Below are 14,226 nucleotides of genomic sequence, written 5' to 3'. Positions count from 1 at the left end.
AGGAGGACTGGTGGCTGGGCCAGGTGTCCTCCAGGAGTTGCTGACACCATTGATAATATCTGGGGAGCCAGTCTGAGGGTTTTCTTGGCACCTGGCAATGAGGGCCCACTTACCATGTTCCTGAGGCCCCCAGTGTCCATCCCCATCTACTATTTAACACCAAGGACTGTGTTCTCTGGAAAATAAATTTAATTTATAACAGCTGTAGGACCTGTCTGTGTGGGGGCCAGGTTAGGGGGTGCATGGATTTGAAGAGGAAGAGGGGTCTCAGTCCTTTGGGTCTAAATAAGCACCTGGTGCTCTGACCCTCAAAGTCCTTTGCTCTTCAGCAACACATCTTGCCCTTCCTGTGGGCTGGGGAAGGAGACATGCGGGGACCGAACGAACATTTATCAGGTACCCACCATGTGCCAGCCGGGGAGAAAGCAGTGAAAGGGGCAAATGGAAACCCCTCTTGCTGGAGCTGACATTTCTGGTGAGGAGGGGCAGATGTTCAACAAGGGAAAAAAGCAAAATGTGTAGTTTGCCAGATGCGAAGAGGACTTTGAAGGAAAATGAAGCAGGAAGGTAGGATCGGGACAGTGGGAAGATTGCAACTTTGAGTGTGGCGAGCGGCGGCCTCACTGAGGGAGTCACGTGGGACTCTCAGGCGGAGAGAATGGCCAGTGCAAAGGCCCTGAGGTAAAAGTATTTTTGGCATGTTCAGGGGCCAGGGTACCTGAAGCAGGATGAGTGAGGGGGCAGGAGGTGGGCAGTAAGGGGCACACGGCGTGGGGTGGACCACTCGAGTACTCTGGGCTCTACCCTGAGTGGAATGGAGCTGTGTGATCTGCCTCAGGTGTTCACGGGCTTCCCTTTCCACCCCTTCTCTAGCCTGCTCTTCTGTCTCTGGAAGCCCAGAGTTTGGAACTCTTCCCAACCTGTCCCCTCCCACTCCTGACCCACGCTGACGGCCAGGCCAGCGTAGCACATCGGTCTGAAGCTTCTGTTTCAGAGGGAGACAGACTTGGGTTTGAGTCCTACCACCTTAAGCAGCTTAACCTCACCGAGCCTCGGTTTCTTCATCCGTAAAAGGGAGATTTAAGGAGTTGGTAAGATAATGCCTAAGTTTAAATATATCCAACACAGAGCTGCATACAAAGTGTAGGAAAAGGGAGTATGATTCATAGCTACTCTGACGTACAAAAGAAAATAACCTTCATAACTTTCTTTTGGGGGTAAGAGACAGTGGACGCTTCCCTGAAGGCAGTGAGGGTACAGAGGAGGCGATCCCATCCCGCTGGCAGTTCTGCTGGAGGCTGAGTAACACGACCTGGGGCCTGGCTCTGGGGGAGGGAGGGAGAGAAGCGGCCAAGGCCATGTCTAGGAGTTCGGCTTGGAGGACTGGCTGGGTGGCGAGGCTGTCCTTGGGAGGGGGACCTGGAGGGAGGAAGACGTTGGGTGATGTGGGAGGGCGTCCAGGAGACATGTCATTGCCAGGAGCAGCACCTCACCAGGCTATTTAGTTAAGCGGGTGACTGAATGTTCCCTGTGAGCCTTTTTTTTTTTTTTTTTAACCCAATCTGATCTCTGCCTTTGAAAAGTGGAATTCATTTCACTGACATTTATTGTAGCTCCCGATATATTTGGTCATATTCTTGCCATCTTATTGAGTTTTTTTTTTCTTCCTAACATCCTTTTTCCGTTCTACTAGAGGCTACCCCTTCTCTCCCTCAGCGTACTGAAATTTCTATTTTTCTAACATTAAAAATTAAACAGAATCTACACTCTCCTACGCAAGTAATTGAGGACTTTTACACATTTTTACTTTGCTGTGCTCCCCCAAATCTGTTTGGGTTCCCCAGGCACGTGCATTGGTCTCCCTGTGTCCAGATGGGCTTGGGGGCAGTTCCTCCTCACCGTCTCTGGTTCCCAGGAAGGGAGTGGGGGCTCCGTCTGTGTCCAGGCGTGGCACAGGGGGTGTCCCGCCTCAGGTTCCAGGGAGAGTGTGTAGGAAAGACTGTCCTCAGGGCCTGTTTGTGGGGCGTGGAGGGAGGAACGTGGGTGTGATGGGAAGGGCTTCCTGACCTTAGGGTTTATTCCTGTCCACCAAGCCCCTTCCCAGGACCGCCACCCCCTGGGTCTTACCGCAGCTGGCATGGGGTGTTGGTGCAGGCGGGACGGGGGCTCCTGGGGGGCCCATATCTCCCTTGGTCCCTGGTCTCTTACACTCTTCCTTCACTCGGTCTCTGCAGTGTTTGTGGCAACACAGCCCACAATCTGGGGAAAAGCATCAGTTAAGGGCCAAAGGCCCAGATCATACCCCATTCTTCCAGGTTGCAAGACCTGAATTTCCCTCCCCCGTCACTGGTGCCCACTCACCCCGACAGCGGTAGCCTTGCTTGGTGACACCCCAGAGCTGGGAAGAGGAAGCAGAACAGGTTACCGATTGCCGATTACCGAGGCTAGGAGAGGGAGACTGCGGGTGGATGCGGCAGGGGCCCCTGGGAAGTGTGCAAACCATCCGGGTTTTGGAAATTCTCATTGCTGGAGGCTTATGTGGGATCTGAAGGTTGACGGAACGTAAGGGTTCTCTCAAGTTTGGGGAGTCACCTAGGTTACTAGAATTGGGTCAGATTTGGAATTCTTTGGGCAGGATTGTGTCTGTTCCATTTCCTGCTGTGCCTCCCCTACCCCCATCTCTCTCTCTCTCTCACACACACACATACACACACACACACCACACACACACACCCTCTGAACCTAGAACCGTGTCGGCACATAGGAGGTGCTCAACAAGTATTTAGTGAACAAAAAGCAAATTTGGGAAGTCCAAGGTTTGTAAATTAGCCTTTGTTTGGAAACTGAGAGATTTCTCCATTATCCAGAGGGTACATTTGGAAATCACCCAGAGTCTAGAGACTTGGTGATAGACTGGAGATCATCTACCCAGGTTTACAGATTAAATAGGACTTTAGGGTTTATCCATGCTTTGGCAATTACCCAGGATGGAGGTTATCATGTGGGATTTGGGTATTAGTTAGATTTTGGAATTACCCAGATGTAGCAACTACCCAAATGTTTAGGGCGTATGTGAAATGTGGGGATTATTTGAGGCTGAAGGATTTTCTGGAATTTGGGGATTATTTGGGGCTTGGGGACTGAGTGTTCCAGGAAAGGGCTGGTGTCTGAGCCCAGATCAGGAGGAGCTAGGACACTCGGAACATGGGCCCCAAGGGTGAGAGTGGGCCAAGTGCTCACAAAACCACTGCAGCTGTCACAGAAGGTGGGCTTGCGGAAGGTGACCTCGTGGAAGGTGTGCAGGAAGGCCAGGCCCAACTTGGAGCAGATGGCACTGGCCCGGAGCAGGTAGTCTGTCAGCTCCTCTCGGCTGAAGGAGCCACTCCTGGGGGCAGAGACCTTGCTTCAGCGTGACTGGCCCCTTTCTCCCAGACCCTGGAGTCCTGGCAACCCTGGGATCCTCGTCCTTGGGGGACCCAAGAGTCAAAGCACTTACCCCTGGCGGGGGGGTGGGTGGAGCCCATGACAGGCAAAGGGGAAGTTGCCTGAGAGTCGCTCAAAGTCCTCCAGAGAGATGCTTCCTCGGCCCTCGGGGTCATAATTCTTGAACACAGACTTCAGAGGAGCATGGGGAGGGGAGAGTAGGGCCAAGTCATGCTCCCCTCAGCCCCAGGCCCCCTCCTCCCGGCTGTCTGTACAGCCTCCTGCCTGGCCCTCAGCAGCCAGGCCAGTCTCCGCCTCACCTCCACCAGCTGCTCCACGTGCCGGCCCAGGGTGGCCCTGTCGGGCTTGGGTGTCACACCAGGGGCCCATTCCACCACCAGGGGTGCTTTGAAGGGGGAGAGTGGCTGGGGCAGGGACAGAGGGGCACAGTTAGTCAGTGTATAGGCCTGGGCTGCAGGTCGGAGATCAGGGGTCAGGTCTCACCAGACTCTTGGAACAGCGAGGCTCCCGGGCGTAAGAAAGCTTGTAGATTTCATCCTCCGTGTAGAAGAGGTCCAGGGAAAGCTGGGGGTGGGCAGAGTGTTTCAGACCCTCTGTGTCCATCCTCCTACCTGCAGCCTGCGACCTGCCTGGGCCGTCATTCTCCCCCTTTTCCCAAAGCCCCCCTCTTCTCTGGGGACCCCTGGGGCCTTCTCTCCCACTGAGACTTATCCGCTCTGCACAGCACTCCTCCCTAGTCCAGATACGCCGTTTTTTCACTGAGGCCTTTTTTTAAATGCTATTTAAAATCACACACACACCTACAATCACAAACCTTTCCGTGACTTTCTCTGCCTTAATCTTGTCTACCACACTTCTCATCTGAAAGACCCATGGTTAACTTACTTGCTCTGTTGTGTGGGCTGTCCCCACATTAGGACGTCAGCCCCACAAGAACGGTGACCCCTTTTTTCTGGCCTGCTCGCTGCCGTGAGCCTCAGTGCCTGGGGCAGCGCCAGGCCTCTCCAGGGTGCCCAGGAAATACCTGGGCTGATGGCTTTTCGGAGTCAGCAAACCATAGGGCCTTTGGCACCGCTTATCTTAGGGCAGGGCCAGCTTCACTGGGGGGCCCCACACTCAGGAGGGCCCCCACTCTGTTCAGTGCTCTGCCATTACTGTCTTAAAATTCTTTAGCATCTGGAACAGGGGACCCCATATTGGGCCCTGCGAACTATGTAACTGGTCCTCCTTAGAATATTAGAAAATATACAGAGGCGGGCAAAAGTAGGTTTACAGTTGTAATACAAATAAATAATACAATAATAAATAATAGTACAAGGATAAAGTCTATGTTTTGCACATTCACGCTGTGAACCTACTTTTGCCCACCCCTCTACATATGTGTCTCCAGAATCCTGCACTTCCAGTTTTAGGACATAGTGTGTGGTTCACACATGTTACACACGTGGGTTCTGAAGCTGGCCTGCCCAGGTTCAGATCCAGGTTTCACTGCTGTGGGACAGTGGGCAGGTGACCTCACCTCCATGGCCGTCAGTTTCCCGCTCTGTGGAATGGGCACGATAAGAGCCCCCCCCCTTGGAGGTACGCAGATGGAATGGAGTACACTATAGTGTTTTGCATGGTTCCTGGCCTAGAGTAAGTGACCAATGGCTATTACTGGCTTTATGCTCATTCCTGGATATGTTAAAGCCCGGGATTTTGGACTAGTGACATGAAAAGCTCAGGACCTGGGAATTCAGAGGTATGAAAGCCCAAAGCAGTTCTGGAGGTCAATGTATACTTGAGTTGCTAGGAGGATGGGAGAAAAATGTATCATTTACTTAGAGCTCACTGTGTTGCAGGTGTTAGTTTAAGCACTTCATGTGAATTATATTATTGATTGATTCTTCTCAGCCACGCTCTGAAGTGGGTCCTGTTATTATTCCCATTTTGCTGGTAAGGAAACAAGCCAAAGGCTTAAGTGATTTGCCCAAGGCCACACACTTAGGGGGGAAAAAAACCCCTAGCAGCTCTGGTTTCAAAGGCCACACATCCCAGCACTAGTCTCTCCTCGTCCTGCATGCAGCCCGTCAGCCACCCAGAACCCCAAATCTCAGTGCCCCAGGCTCAGCCTCAGGCAGCGCAGCCTGAGCAGGGCAGCTCACCGTGAGCAGATGCAGCAGGTCCTCATTGGCAGTGCAGGGGGGCTGCTGCTTCTGGAGGGCTGCCAGCTCCTGCAGCCGCAGGTACAGGCTGTTGAGCTTGGGAAGGTGCAAGCGGCCATCAGGGAACCTGTCTGGCTGGGCCTCATACAGGGACACCAGGTCCTTGAGGTGCACACCCAGCACAGGCAGCCGGAATCCTGTGCAGACAGCCCAAGTTCGGCGATAGCAGGAGTAGTTGTTGTGGGCAGCAAGCAGCTCAGTCAGCTCCAGCAGGGCCTGTGTGGGTGGCCACATTGGGGTGGGGGGCAGTGGCATGTTATTGGGAAAGCAGGTTCTGCTCCCTTAGCCCCCTGGAGGAGTGTGTCCTAGCAGTCTCCTGTGTGGGGTCCTGACCTCCAGGGGCTCGGTGCTGTTCTGGACGCCTCCCTGAGCCCCTCCATGCCCCACATTGGCATCGGCGTCTTCCCAAACTGTTCTTCCTCTTGGGTCCCTGTCTCTCACTCCCCATGCCAGAGTGATTTTTCCAAAACCCGAATCTGATCATGGATGCTGCCATCATTCTCAGAGATTGCCTAGCTCCTTCGTGCCCTCTGGATAAAGCCAGACACCTTAGTTCAGCTTGCAGGGCTCACCTGGATCGCCCCCAGGCATCCCCTGCCACCTCCTGACCTCAGCCACACACCAGACTCAGGAATGACTCACTCTGCCCAGACATTCCTAGGACATCCCATCCCATGCTCCTCCCATGGGTGGCCCAAGTGCTGACACCCCTGGGGGCATCGTTTTACTCTCCATCTAGTCTGCAAATTCTCTGTTAGCATCTCTCTCACCTGTCTCTCTCCAGTCCTGCTCAGGGCTGGACACGCAGAGAGTAAGAGGGGTTGGCATGATGGGTTGATGGGTGAGGAGGAAGGAAGACTGGCAGAGGAGGACAGAGCCTGGGGGTCTGTTGGATTTGGATGAACAAGGGTTCCAGGTGGCTCCAGGGCAGGGATGGAGCGGCTTGGGGAGAAATGGGGGATCAGGGCCACTGTGCCTTTTGGGAGGGTAGTGGAACCTCACCTTGGTGCTGTCAGGGCTCAGGTGAGCATGGGAGTCCTTGAGCCTGGAAATGGCACTGTGACACAGGCCCCCAGTGACTGCCATCAGTGTGTTGAAATTCTGCAGCTGGCGGAGCCTCTAGGAAGGGAGGACAATGGAGAGGTGCTGAGTGCCACACAGGGCATAGCCAAGTTGGGGGTTCAGATGACAACTCAGTTGAGAGGATCCCAGTTGAGGTTGGGGTCCCAGGCATGGGCGGGTCCAGGCCAGTGTTGGCATCAGAGAGGTGAGATATGTCAGGCAGGAGTGGGCCACAGCAGGTATGTAGGCATTACACAGAGGTCTGGAAGGGGACAGACTAACGTGAGGTCAGAAAAAAGCGAAGGGGTGTTGGACTAGACCGAAGTGTGTCAGGTGTGGGAGATTCAGACAGATGTCAGGTGTCAAGTATGTGGACTTCCAACTGCTCTGAAAGTCAGACAGAGGAGGGGAGACAAGAGGTGAGGAGTTAGGAACCAGGCAGAGGTGAATGGGGGCAGAATGATATGGAGGGCTTGTACAAATCCAACAGACCCCCAGGCTCTGTCCTCCTCTGCCATTCTTCCTTCCTCTCCTGAGACAGGCGTGGGGTCGTCAGGAGGGATTGCCCTTTTCCAAGTTTGAAGGACACAGGTCACATCGAGGAGAAAGTGGAACCGGGGAGGAGTAGCAGCAGATGCTCAGACCCAGGAGACCCCAGGCAGACAGCAGACCGCGTCTAAGGGGCCCGGCTAGGGAAGCAAGGCGGTGGGAGAAGCCAGAGGAAGGGCGTGGTCTGCAAGGAAGTACGCAAGGGGCGTGGCCACTGGGGGGTGGAGGAGGGCTTCCCTTTTCTCTGGGAGGGAGGGAACGTATCTGTGGGGGAGGGGCGAGACGCACGGGGCGGGGCCGAGGAGAGACCTGACGTGAAGGGAGAGGGACGCAGGCACAATCAGGAAGGGGCTGCTGGGGTGTAGGGACTGGTGTGGAGCGTGACGCCGAGGTAGAGGGCATAAAAGAGATGCTTTCATTGCCCTGGATATAGAATATATCAGGTACAGAGTTTGGAACCCAGACCAGGAGGGCTGTTGTCAACTGTCAAGTTTAGGGCAAAGAGGTGGGGCCAGGGCTGGTTCCAAGCGGTGATACGAAGGCCAGCGAAAAAGGCTGGGCCTTGGCCAGGCAGCACAGTTGGTTATAACTCCACCGGATACTCCAGGGTTGTGGGCTCCATCCGGCAGGGCAGGTACAAGAATCAGCCAGTGGATACATAAGTGGAACAACAAATCATGTTTCCCCCCCCCCACTCCCTCCTCCCTTTCTCTCTCTAAAAATTATAAATAAATAAATAAATAAATGGCGGACACAATCCAGTTTAGAACCACAGAACTGAGGCCTGGGCAGCGGGATCAGAGTGGGGGCTCAATGCGACGGGGCACGGCCAGGGCATGGGGATGTCATCACCATGAATGGACAGCTGGATCTATAGGGGTGCAAGCTCCCACCAAGCGAGCACAGCTGTGGGTGCGGGCCTCACCTGTGCCACGTGGATGAACTTGTCTAGCACCTGTGCACGCTGTGAGGGCCCTGGACGGCTCAGGACCATGACCTGTACCCAGCGGGACACGCTGTTGCTCAGACCTACGGATCCTTCCAGAGCCGAGCAACCCTGCACGGAGCCCTGTAAAACGTAGTCTCGCAGGTCCTGGGGCTGCGGGATGAGGTGGGTGTGAGGGTAGGCCCAGCACTCAGGCCTTGGCAGTCACTCGTATGTCCTAGCCTGGCTGTCACATATCCCTGACACCACCATGGCCCTTTCCCATTTGAAAAATGTTTAAATGAAGGCAGGCACTCTCCTGAGTCTTTTGTCATATTAACTAATTTAATCCTCACATCAACTCTATGAAGTGACTGCTATATTATTCCCATTTTAGAGATGAGGCCAATGAGGTACTGAGAGGGTAAGTAGTTTGCCCAGGATCACATACGCTTGAGTCAGGGTGGGAACCCAGTGTGTTGCTCTTAACTGTTTACCTGTTGGGTATACAGTGAGCAAGGGAAGGATGGCGAAGAGGACATGAACTGGATTTCTATGTGTTCTGCTCAAGGGGTCAACATTCCACACCCACATGCACTGTGCTGTACGCATGCGCGTGTGGGTGGACCCAGGAGATTTTCACATTAAGAAACCGGATCACAACAGAGTGATCAATTTGTAAGGCACGTAAATGTCTAGTCACTATATTGTACAGCTGAAACCAATATAATATTGTCTGTCAACTGTAATTGAAAAATAAATTAAAAAAACAGAAGTATGAAACAAACAAAACAAAAACCAGAGCCCCAACTCCCCTTGAAATGATGACGGCAATAGTTAACACATTGGTTTGAAGCCCATGAAATTACCATTTGGGTAGGTAAAATGTGATAGCATCTACTCTGGACCAGACACTGATCCTATTTTTAGCACTTATGGTGTGCCAGGCATTGCGACAAGCATTTTTAAATGGACATATTAATTTAATTCTCCCAACTGGCCAGTGAAGCATTATGACCTCCACTTTTACAAATATGAAAACTCAATTCCAGAGAGGAGACGATTTCAAAGTTACACAGATAAGAAGGGACTGATGGATTTGAACCCAGAGCTCTCTGCTCAGCCAGCTAAACTCATTTTCCTAGCACCGAGTTTGAGACTTTGAGATCCCTGCCTGATGTCCAGGCTGGGGTCCCCTCAGTCCTGCCTGGCCCCAGCCAGGCCCTGCCCCACCACAGCTCCCCCTAGTTGGAGAGAGAAGGCTCCTCACCGTGATAACCTGAAAGGACCGGAACTCCAGGTAAGTGAGGTGCTGAGCCAGCTCCTCTGCCTCCAGGTGGTCAAAAAGCAAGGACACTTTGCACTTTTTGCCCATACCTGGGCTGCTCGCGGAGGGTGGGGGGCCGGGGCCACCAGGGCTCAGGCTGGGGGCAAAGAGAGGCAGGGTATTGGAGGGGCTCAGTTTGGAGAATGTGGGAGTATGGAGGGAGATGGCCGAGTGGGGGTGGGTGGAGCGGGGGGAGGGCTGACTCACAGGTTGGAGGAGTCTCCCAAGCTCCTCTGGGCTGAGTTGCCTTCCTGCTCCACAGTGGCCCAGAAGCGACTTATAACCTCTTCTACCTGGGGCTCCTGGTGCACTGTCTCAGGGTGTTGGGTCAGCCAGTACCTGAGGGTGGTTTAGGGATGGTGGGATGAGGCAGTGTGTGGGGAAGCTCTCTAAAAGGGGTCTCTTAGGCTGAGGAATCTCTAGGTGCTGGGCTGGGACATCTCCAGACGGTCAGGCTTCTGGGAAACACCAGGATGGTGCAACCCTGGGGTCAGCATTGAGGGTTTCAACACAGGCTGGTGGGTCAATGGGAGATAAGCCTGGGGGAGTGTCTCTTGAAAGTGGCATTGCTGGGTAACAAGATAGTGGGGGAGGGTCTCAGAGGATCTGATTTTGGGTGAACAGGATGAGGGGGTATTAGAAGTTAGGCTGCAGTGTGTGGGAGGTGGGGGTTTAGGGGTCAGACTAGAGGTATCTGGCCACCAGCTGCGAGAGGGTCTATAGGATCAGGTTAAGGGTCTCTAAGAGGTGAGAGTTCTAAGATGCAGAACTAGGAGGGTCTTAACAACCGAACCGGGATGTCTGAACGTGGGATTTGGGGGAGTAGGGCTGGGTAGGTGTGTGGGGAACTGGGCTGGGGAGTCCCTGGGAGGTGTTAGGGGTGAAGGTCTCAGGTCTTGGGTATGGAGGTCTTGGCCCAGCCCTACCTGACCAAGTGACAGATCTGCAGCCGCCTCAGCTCCTGTGTGTTTCCTGTGGCCTCCTGGTACTTGAGTTCCGGTTAAGGCTCGGATATCCAGCGTCCCAAACCTGCCCACTCATCTTGTCCCCAGAGCTCTGACTCTCACATCTCTGCCCTCTACCCTCCACCCACTGCTTATAGCCCTGAGAGGATATAATGTCAGGAGACGGGCAGCAAGGCGGGCAGAAGGCAGCACCCAACTGTGCATGGCTAGTACCATGTTCAGAATGTGGTCCCCACGGCACAAGTTGCCAGCCGAGTCTAGAGGCAGAGAAGGGGATTCAGTCAGAAGGGCCCCTGGGCAATGAACTGCAGTCTCTAGAGCCAGTGGCCTGTCTGGACCAAACCCCAGGTCCACTAACTCTCTGCATGAACTTGGGCAAGGAACATGGCCTCCTTGTGCCTCAGTTTCCTGATCTGTACTGTGCATGAATCAGCACAGTGGTTCCCTGGTCTGTACTATGCATGCCTAGCAAGTCACGTCGAAGATGGAAATATCATCAGACTACCTCTCTCTCTCCACATCTCAGGAAAGAGAAACGCAGGTGTGTCTCTTATCTCCACAGTGGTTGAGAGTCATTTCCATGAAATGGACATTGAGAGTCACTCCATGTTGTAACTCCCAAAACTGAGTCCTAGGAAGAGGTGGGTGCATGGTCCAACCTTAGGATCGGGGAGGTCGGCCAGGGAGGGAGACACTCACCGAAGGACCGAATGCATTTCTCCAGCAGTTCGTCTTCACTGCAGCCGCCCTCTTTCAGTATGTCCAGGGCCATGGAAGCCATGACCTTGCTGATTTCCCGGGGACTGGGGCATGTCTTGTGGCGACGGGCTGGTCGGGGCCGGCCCCGTCCCCCCGTCTTTCCTGGGCATTCCTGGTGAGACTTCCTGTGGGCATCCCCCCTAGGAAACCAGGGGAGCCCCTTCCTTCAGTCAAGACCCCAGAATCCTTCTTGACCCCAAAGCCCCAAAGGCAAAATCCTAGGGTTATTCCGACCTCCCATGGGCAAAATCCTCTCATGGGAGAAAATCCCCAGAGTATTCCAGATCATGAGAGACTTCTCCAAGAATTACTCCTGTCTCCTGAAGGGAATCAGAAAAGACCCTCGGGACTACCCTGAATTCCCACCAGGAGAATCATGGGAGGTGACCCTCCAGCGAATCTAAATGCCCTCCAGGCATTGCCCCCAAATTCCCCTTGACTGTTCGATCCCAAGGCATCGTGGGAGACACTTCCTGTTGGCAGACCCCTATAATTACTGCTGATCTTAAAGGAAATCATGGGTGAAGACCACCCGAATCCTGTCCTTCCCAGGGGAATCCTGGTAGATGGTGCCTTCAGGGAGACTCCTCAGAATTCCCCTTCGTTCTCCAATGCTAAGCCTTCTTTCCCTAGCCCTTCTGAGAGCAGCAGCCCCCCCTGAGATTCCATCTCTCCCCCCACCCCTACCGTGACCCCTCCATCAAACCAGCCCTTCTGCAGGACTTGAGTCTAGCCGTCCACCTGAGTCCCTAGATTCGGAGCCTAGAGAGAAAATGTTGGAGCTTTCAGAACTGGGTGGGGTCCTTGGAGCCGAGGCAGTTTCAAAGAAAGTTTGAAAATAACCTTCACTCTGCCTTGTGCCTCCCCAAGGCTGGAGGGTGCAGGCCGCTGTTCCTGTCTGGGGAAGACTATAGTGAAGAGACAGGGATGGTGGAGGGAGCAGGGAGAAGAATCCAGGCAAAATAGTCTTGGCTTCCACGAGTCAGACAAAACGAGGTTAGAGAAATGTATGCTGGCTGTGTGGCTATGTTAGTCACTTACTTTCTCTGGGTCTCAGTTTCCTCATATGAAAAACGAGAGTCATCATTGGACCTTCCCCGGGAATCTGCTGAATATTTAATGCCTTGTTCTTCAAAAGTGCTAAGCAAAGGACTTAGTTTGCTCAGGCTATTAAGTGGCCAAAGGTGGGGAAGTTGAACTTGAGATGCAGAGAGAGAAAGTGAGGGAGCTGGCTAGAGCTAGACCTGGGGCATGGATTGAGTGCCAAATACATCCTGGGCAGAGGTTGGAACAACTATCTAGCTCAGCGGCTTTCAGAGCATGGTCTCCGACCTGTACAAACAGCAGCTCCTAGGGACTTCATATAAATACGCGTTCTCAGGCCCCACCCGACTTAAAGAATCAGAAAAATTGGAGGTGAGCCCAGCAACCTGTGTTTTACAAGCCCTCAAGCTTGAGGAGAACTACTGGTCTAGAGTCTCACTGAGCACTTATGTGACCCTTCTAGGAGGGACTACGATTTTTTCTATTGGCAGAAAAAAAACCTGAGGCACAGAGCAGTTAAGGTCCCTTCCCTAAGGTCACAGAGCCAGAATATGAGGCAACTAGGTCTCAGCCACTCAACTGCTGGTTGTTATGGGGAGGGAACCCCTTTGTCCATCAGAGACGTGCTGGAAGAGGCTGGAGGAGCTGTCTAGGTTAGGAACCCAAAGACCACTGTCCTGCAAGGACAGGAGGGCTGGCTTGCCTTGGTGATAGCAGCCCATTCCAGAACCTGATGCTATAGCCAGCTGCTAGGCCCTTACCTGCAGACTGCCCGCCCCTGGTAGTATCTCAAGCAGTCAGGAGTGATTCAGGAGACAGGGGAGCCGGTTTGCCCCGCCTCCCTCTCCCAACCCCGGGGTGGGGCAGGGCTCTAAAGTAGCCTGGAGCTTCCAGTTCAGGGGACAGCAAACGACTGTCATGGGGAACCAGGAAGACCCCAGGGAGGACGGAGTGCCCAGCCTGTGGAGGCAGGATGAAGGTGAGGGTGGGGAGAAGGGGATCCCGAGCAGTTCCAGCTCCAGAGAGAGAGTGGACTACACGCAGACGCTCACACAAAGAGCCCCAGCCCTGGCTGGCTCCGGTGTCCCTGAAGCATCTTTCCACCTGGTGCCCCCTGCTCTGCCCCTGCTCCCGGAGGAGCCTCACACCCTACCGGCTGCTGAGTGCCTTCCAGCCTTCCCACACCGCAGGAGACCCGGGCCTTCTAGCGCTCTGCTCCAGGTCTCCTGGAGGGTCCTCTCACCTCTTGCAGTCTTTCCTGTTCATGCTTCCTGAGGGTGGGGCGGGGCGTGGAGGGGGTCTCACAGGAGTCTGGCTCAGCTTCTCCTCCCTCACCAATGCTCCAGCTTCTTAGCCCCTTGGGCGATGGAGCCTCCTCAGTGCTTGGGAAGGAAAGAGGAACTGCCCCTCCCCACCCAGCCCCAGGCCAGGGGGAAGGAAGAAGCTGAGGAGAGACCAAAGCTCCCCCCTCCCCCAACATGGGGATCCCTTCAGGCTGAGGTTTCCGGTGCTGCTGGCCCCCACCCCCCCTCCGTCACCCAGCGGGCTCTCTCTATCTCCCCCATCTTTCTGTCTCTAAACCCGTGATTCTCTGTTCTGTCATTTTCATACTTCAATAAAAGCAGTTTAAAAAAAAACTATGCCTAATATGACACATTTATGTAAAAACACATTCAAAAGAAAAGTCTATGTATTTCTGTAAGGACAATGCACAAAGGTTTGAACGGAAAGTTGCAGACATAATATTTTGTGTATTCCTTCTAATGTTTCTTTTTTTAATATTTTATTTATTTTTAGAGAGAGGGGAAGAGAAGGAGAAAGAGTGGGAGAGAAACATCAATGTGTGGTTGCCTCTCATGGCCTCCACTGGGGACCTGGCCTGCAACCCAGGCATGTACCCTGACTGGGGAATCGAACTGGCGACCCTTTGCTTCGCAGGCCTGTGCT

General features: G+C 53.8%; 1 protein-coding gene across 2 annotated transcripts; it reads right to left on the bottom strand.

Annotated features, from left to right (window-relative positions):
* Window positions 1–1,331: 1,331 nt before the first annotated feature.
* On the bottom strand, window positions 1,332–13,659 carry RASGRP4 (RAS guanyl releasing protein 4). 2 transcript variants are annotated; one of them, XM_037141848.2, is made up of 17 exons: window positions 13,523–13,659; window positions 11,176–11,375; window positions 10,628–10,733; window positions 10,438–10,500; window positions 9,719–9,850; window positions 9,455–9,608; window positions 8,185–8,358; window positions 6,651–6,767; window positions 5,589–5,864; window positions 3,928–4,008; window positions 3,744–3,848; window positions 3,497–3,615; window positions 3,241–3,385; window positions 2,362–2,398; window positions 2,128–2,259; window positions 1,900–2,012; window positions 1,332–1,419 (listed from the first exon to the last, which is right to left on the bottom strand). In XM_037141848.2, exons 1-17 carry the CDS (start codon window positions 13,543–13,545, stop codon window positions 1,363–1,365), a joined length of 2,034 nt encoding a protein of 677 aa, XP_036997743.2. In that variant the 5' UTR covers window positions 13,546–13,659; the 3' UTR covers window positions 1,332–1,362. The 2 variants fall into 2 exon arrangements, with proteins under 2 accessions (XP_036997743.2, XP_053523513.1); XM_053667538.1 differs by lacking the exon at window positions 1,332–1,419 and having other exon boundaries at window positions 1,440–2,012.
* Between the last annotated feature and the right edge of the window lie 567 nt (window positions 13,660–14,226).

Source organism: Artibeus jamaicensis, unplaced genomic scaffold (assembly GCF_021234435.1).
Source record: "Artibeus jamaicensis isolate MK-2021 breed Jamaican fruit bat unplaced genomic scaffold, CSHL_Jam_final contig_47, whole genome shotgun sequence".
Taxonomy (NCBI): Eukaryota; Metazoa; Chordata; class Mammalia; order Chiroptera; family Phyllostomidae; genus Artibeus; species Artibeus jamaicensis.
This window is presented reverse-complemented; position numbering and strand designations above follow the sequence as displayed.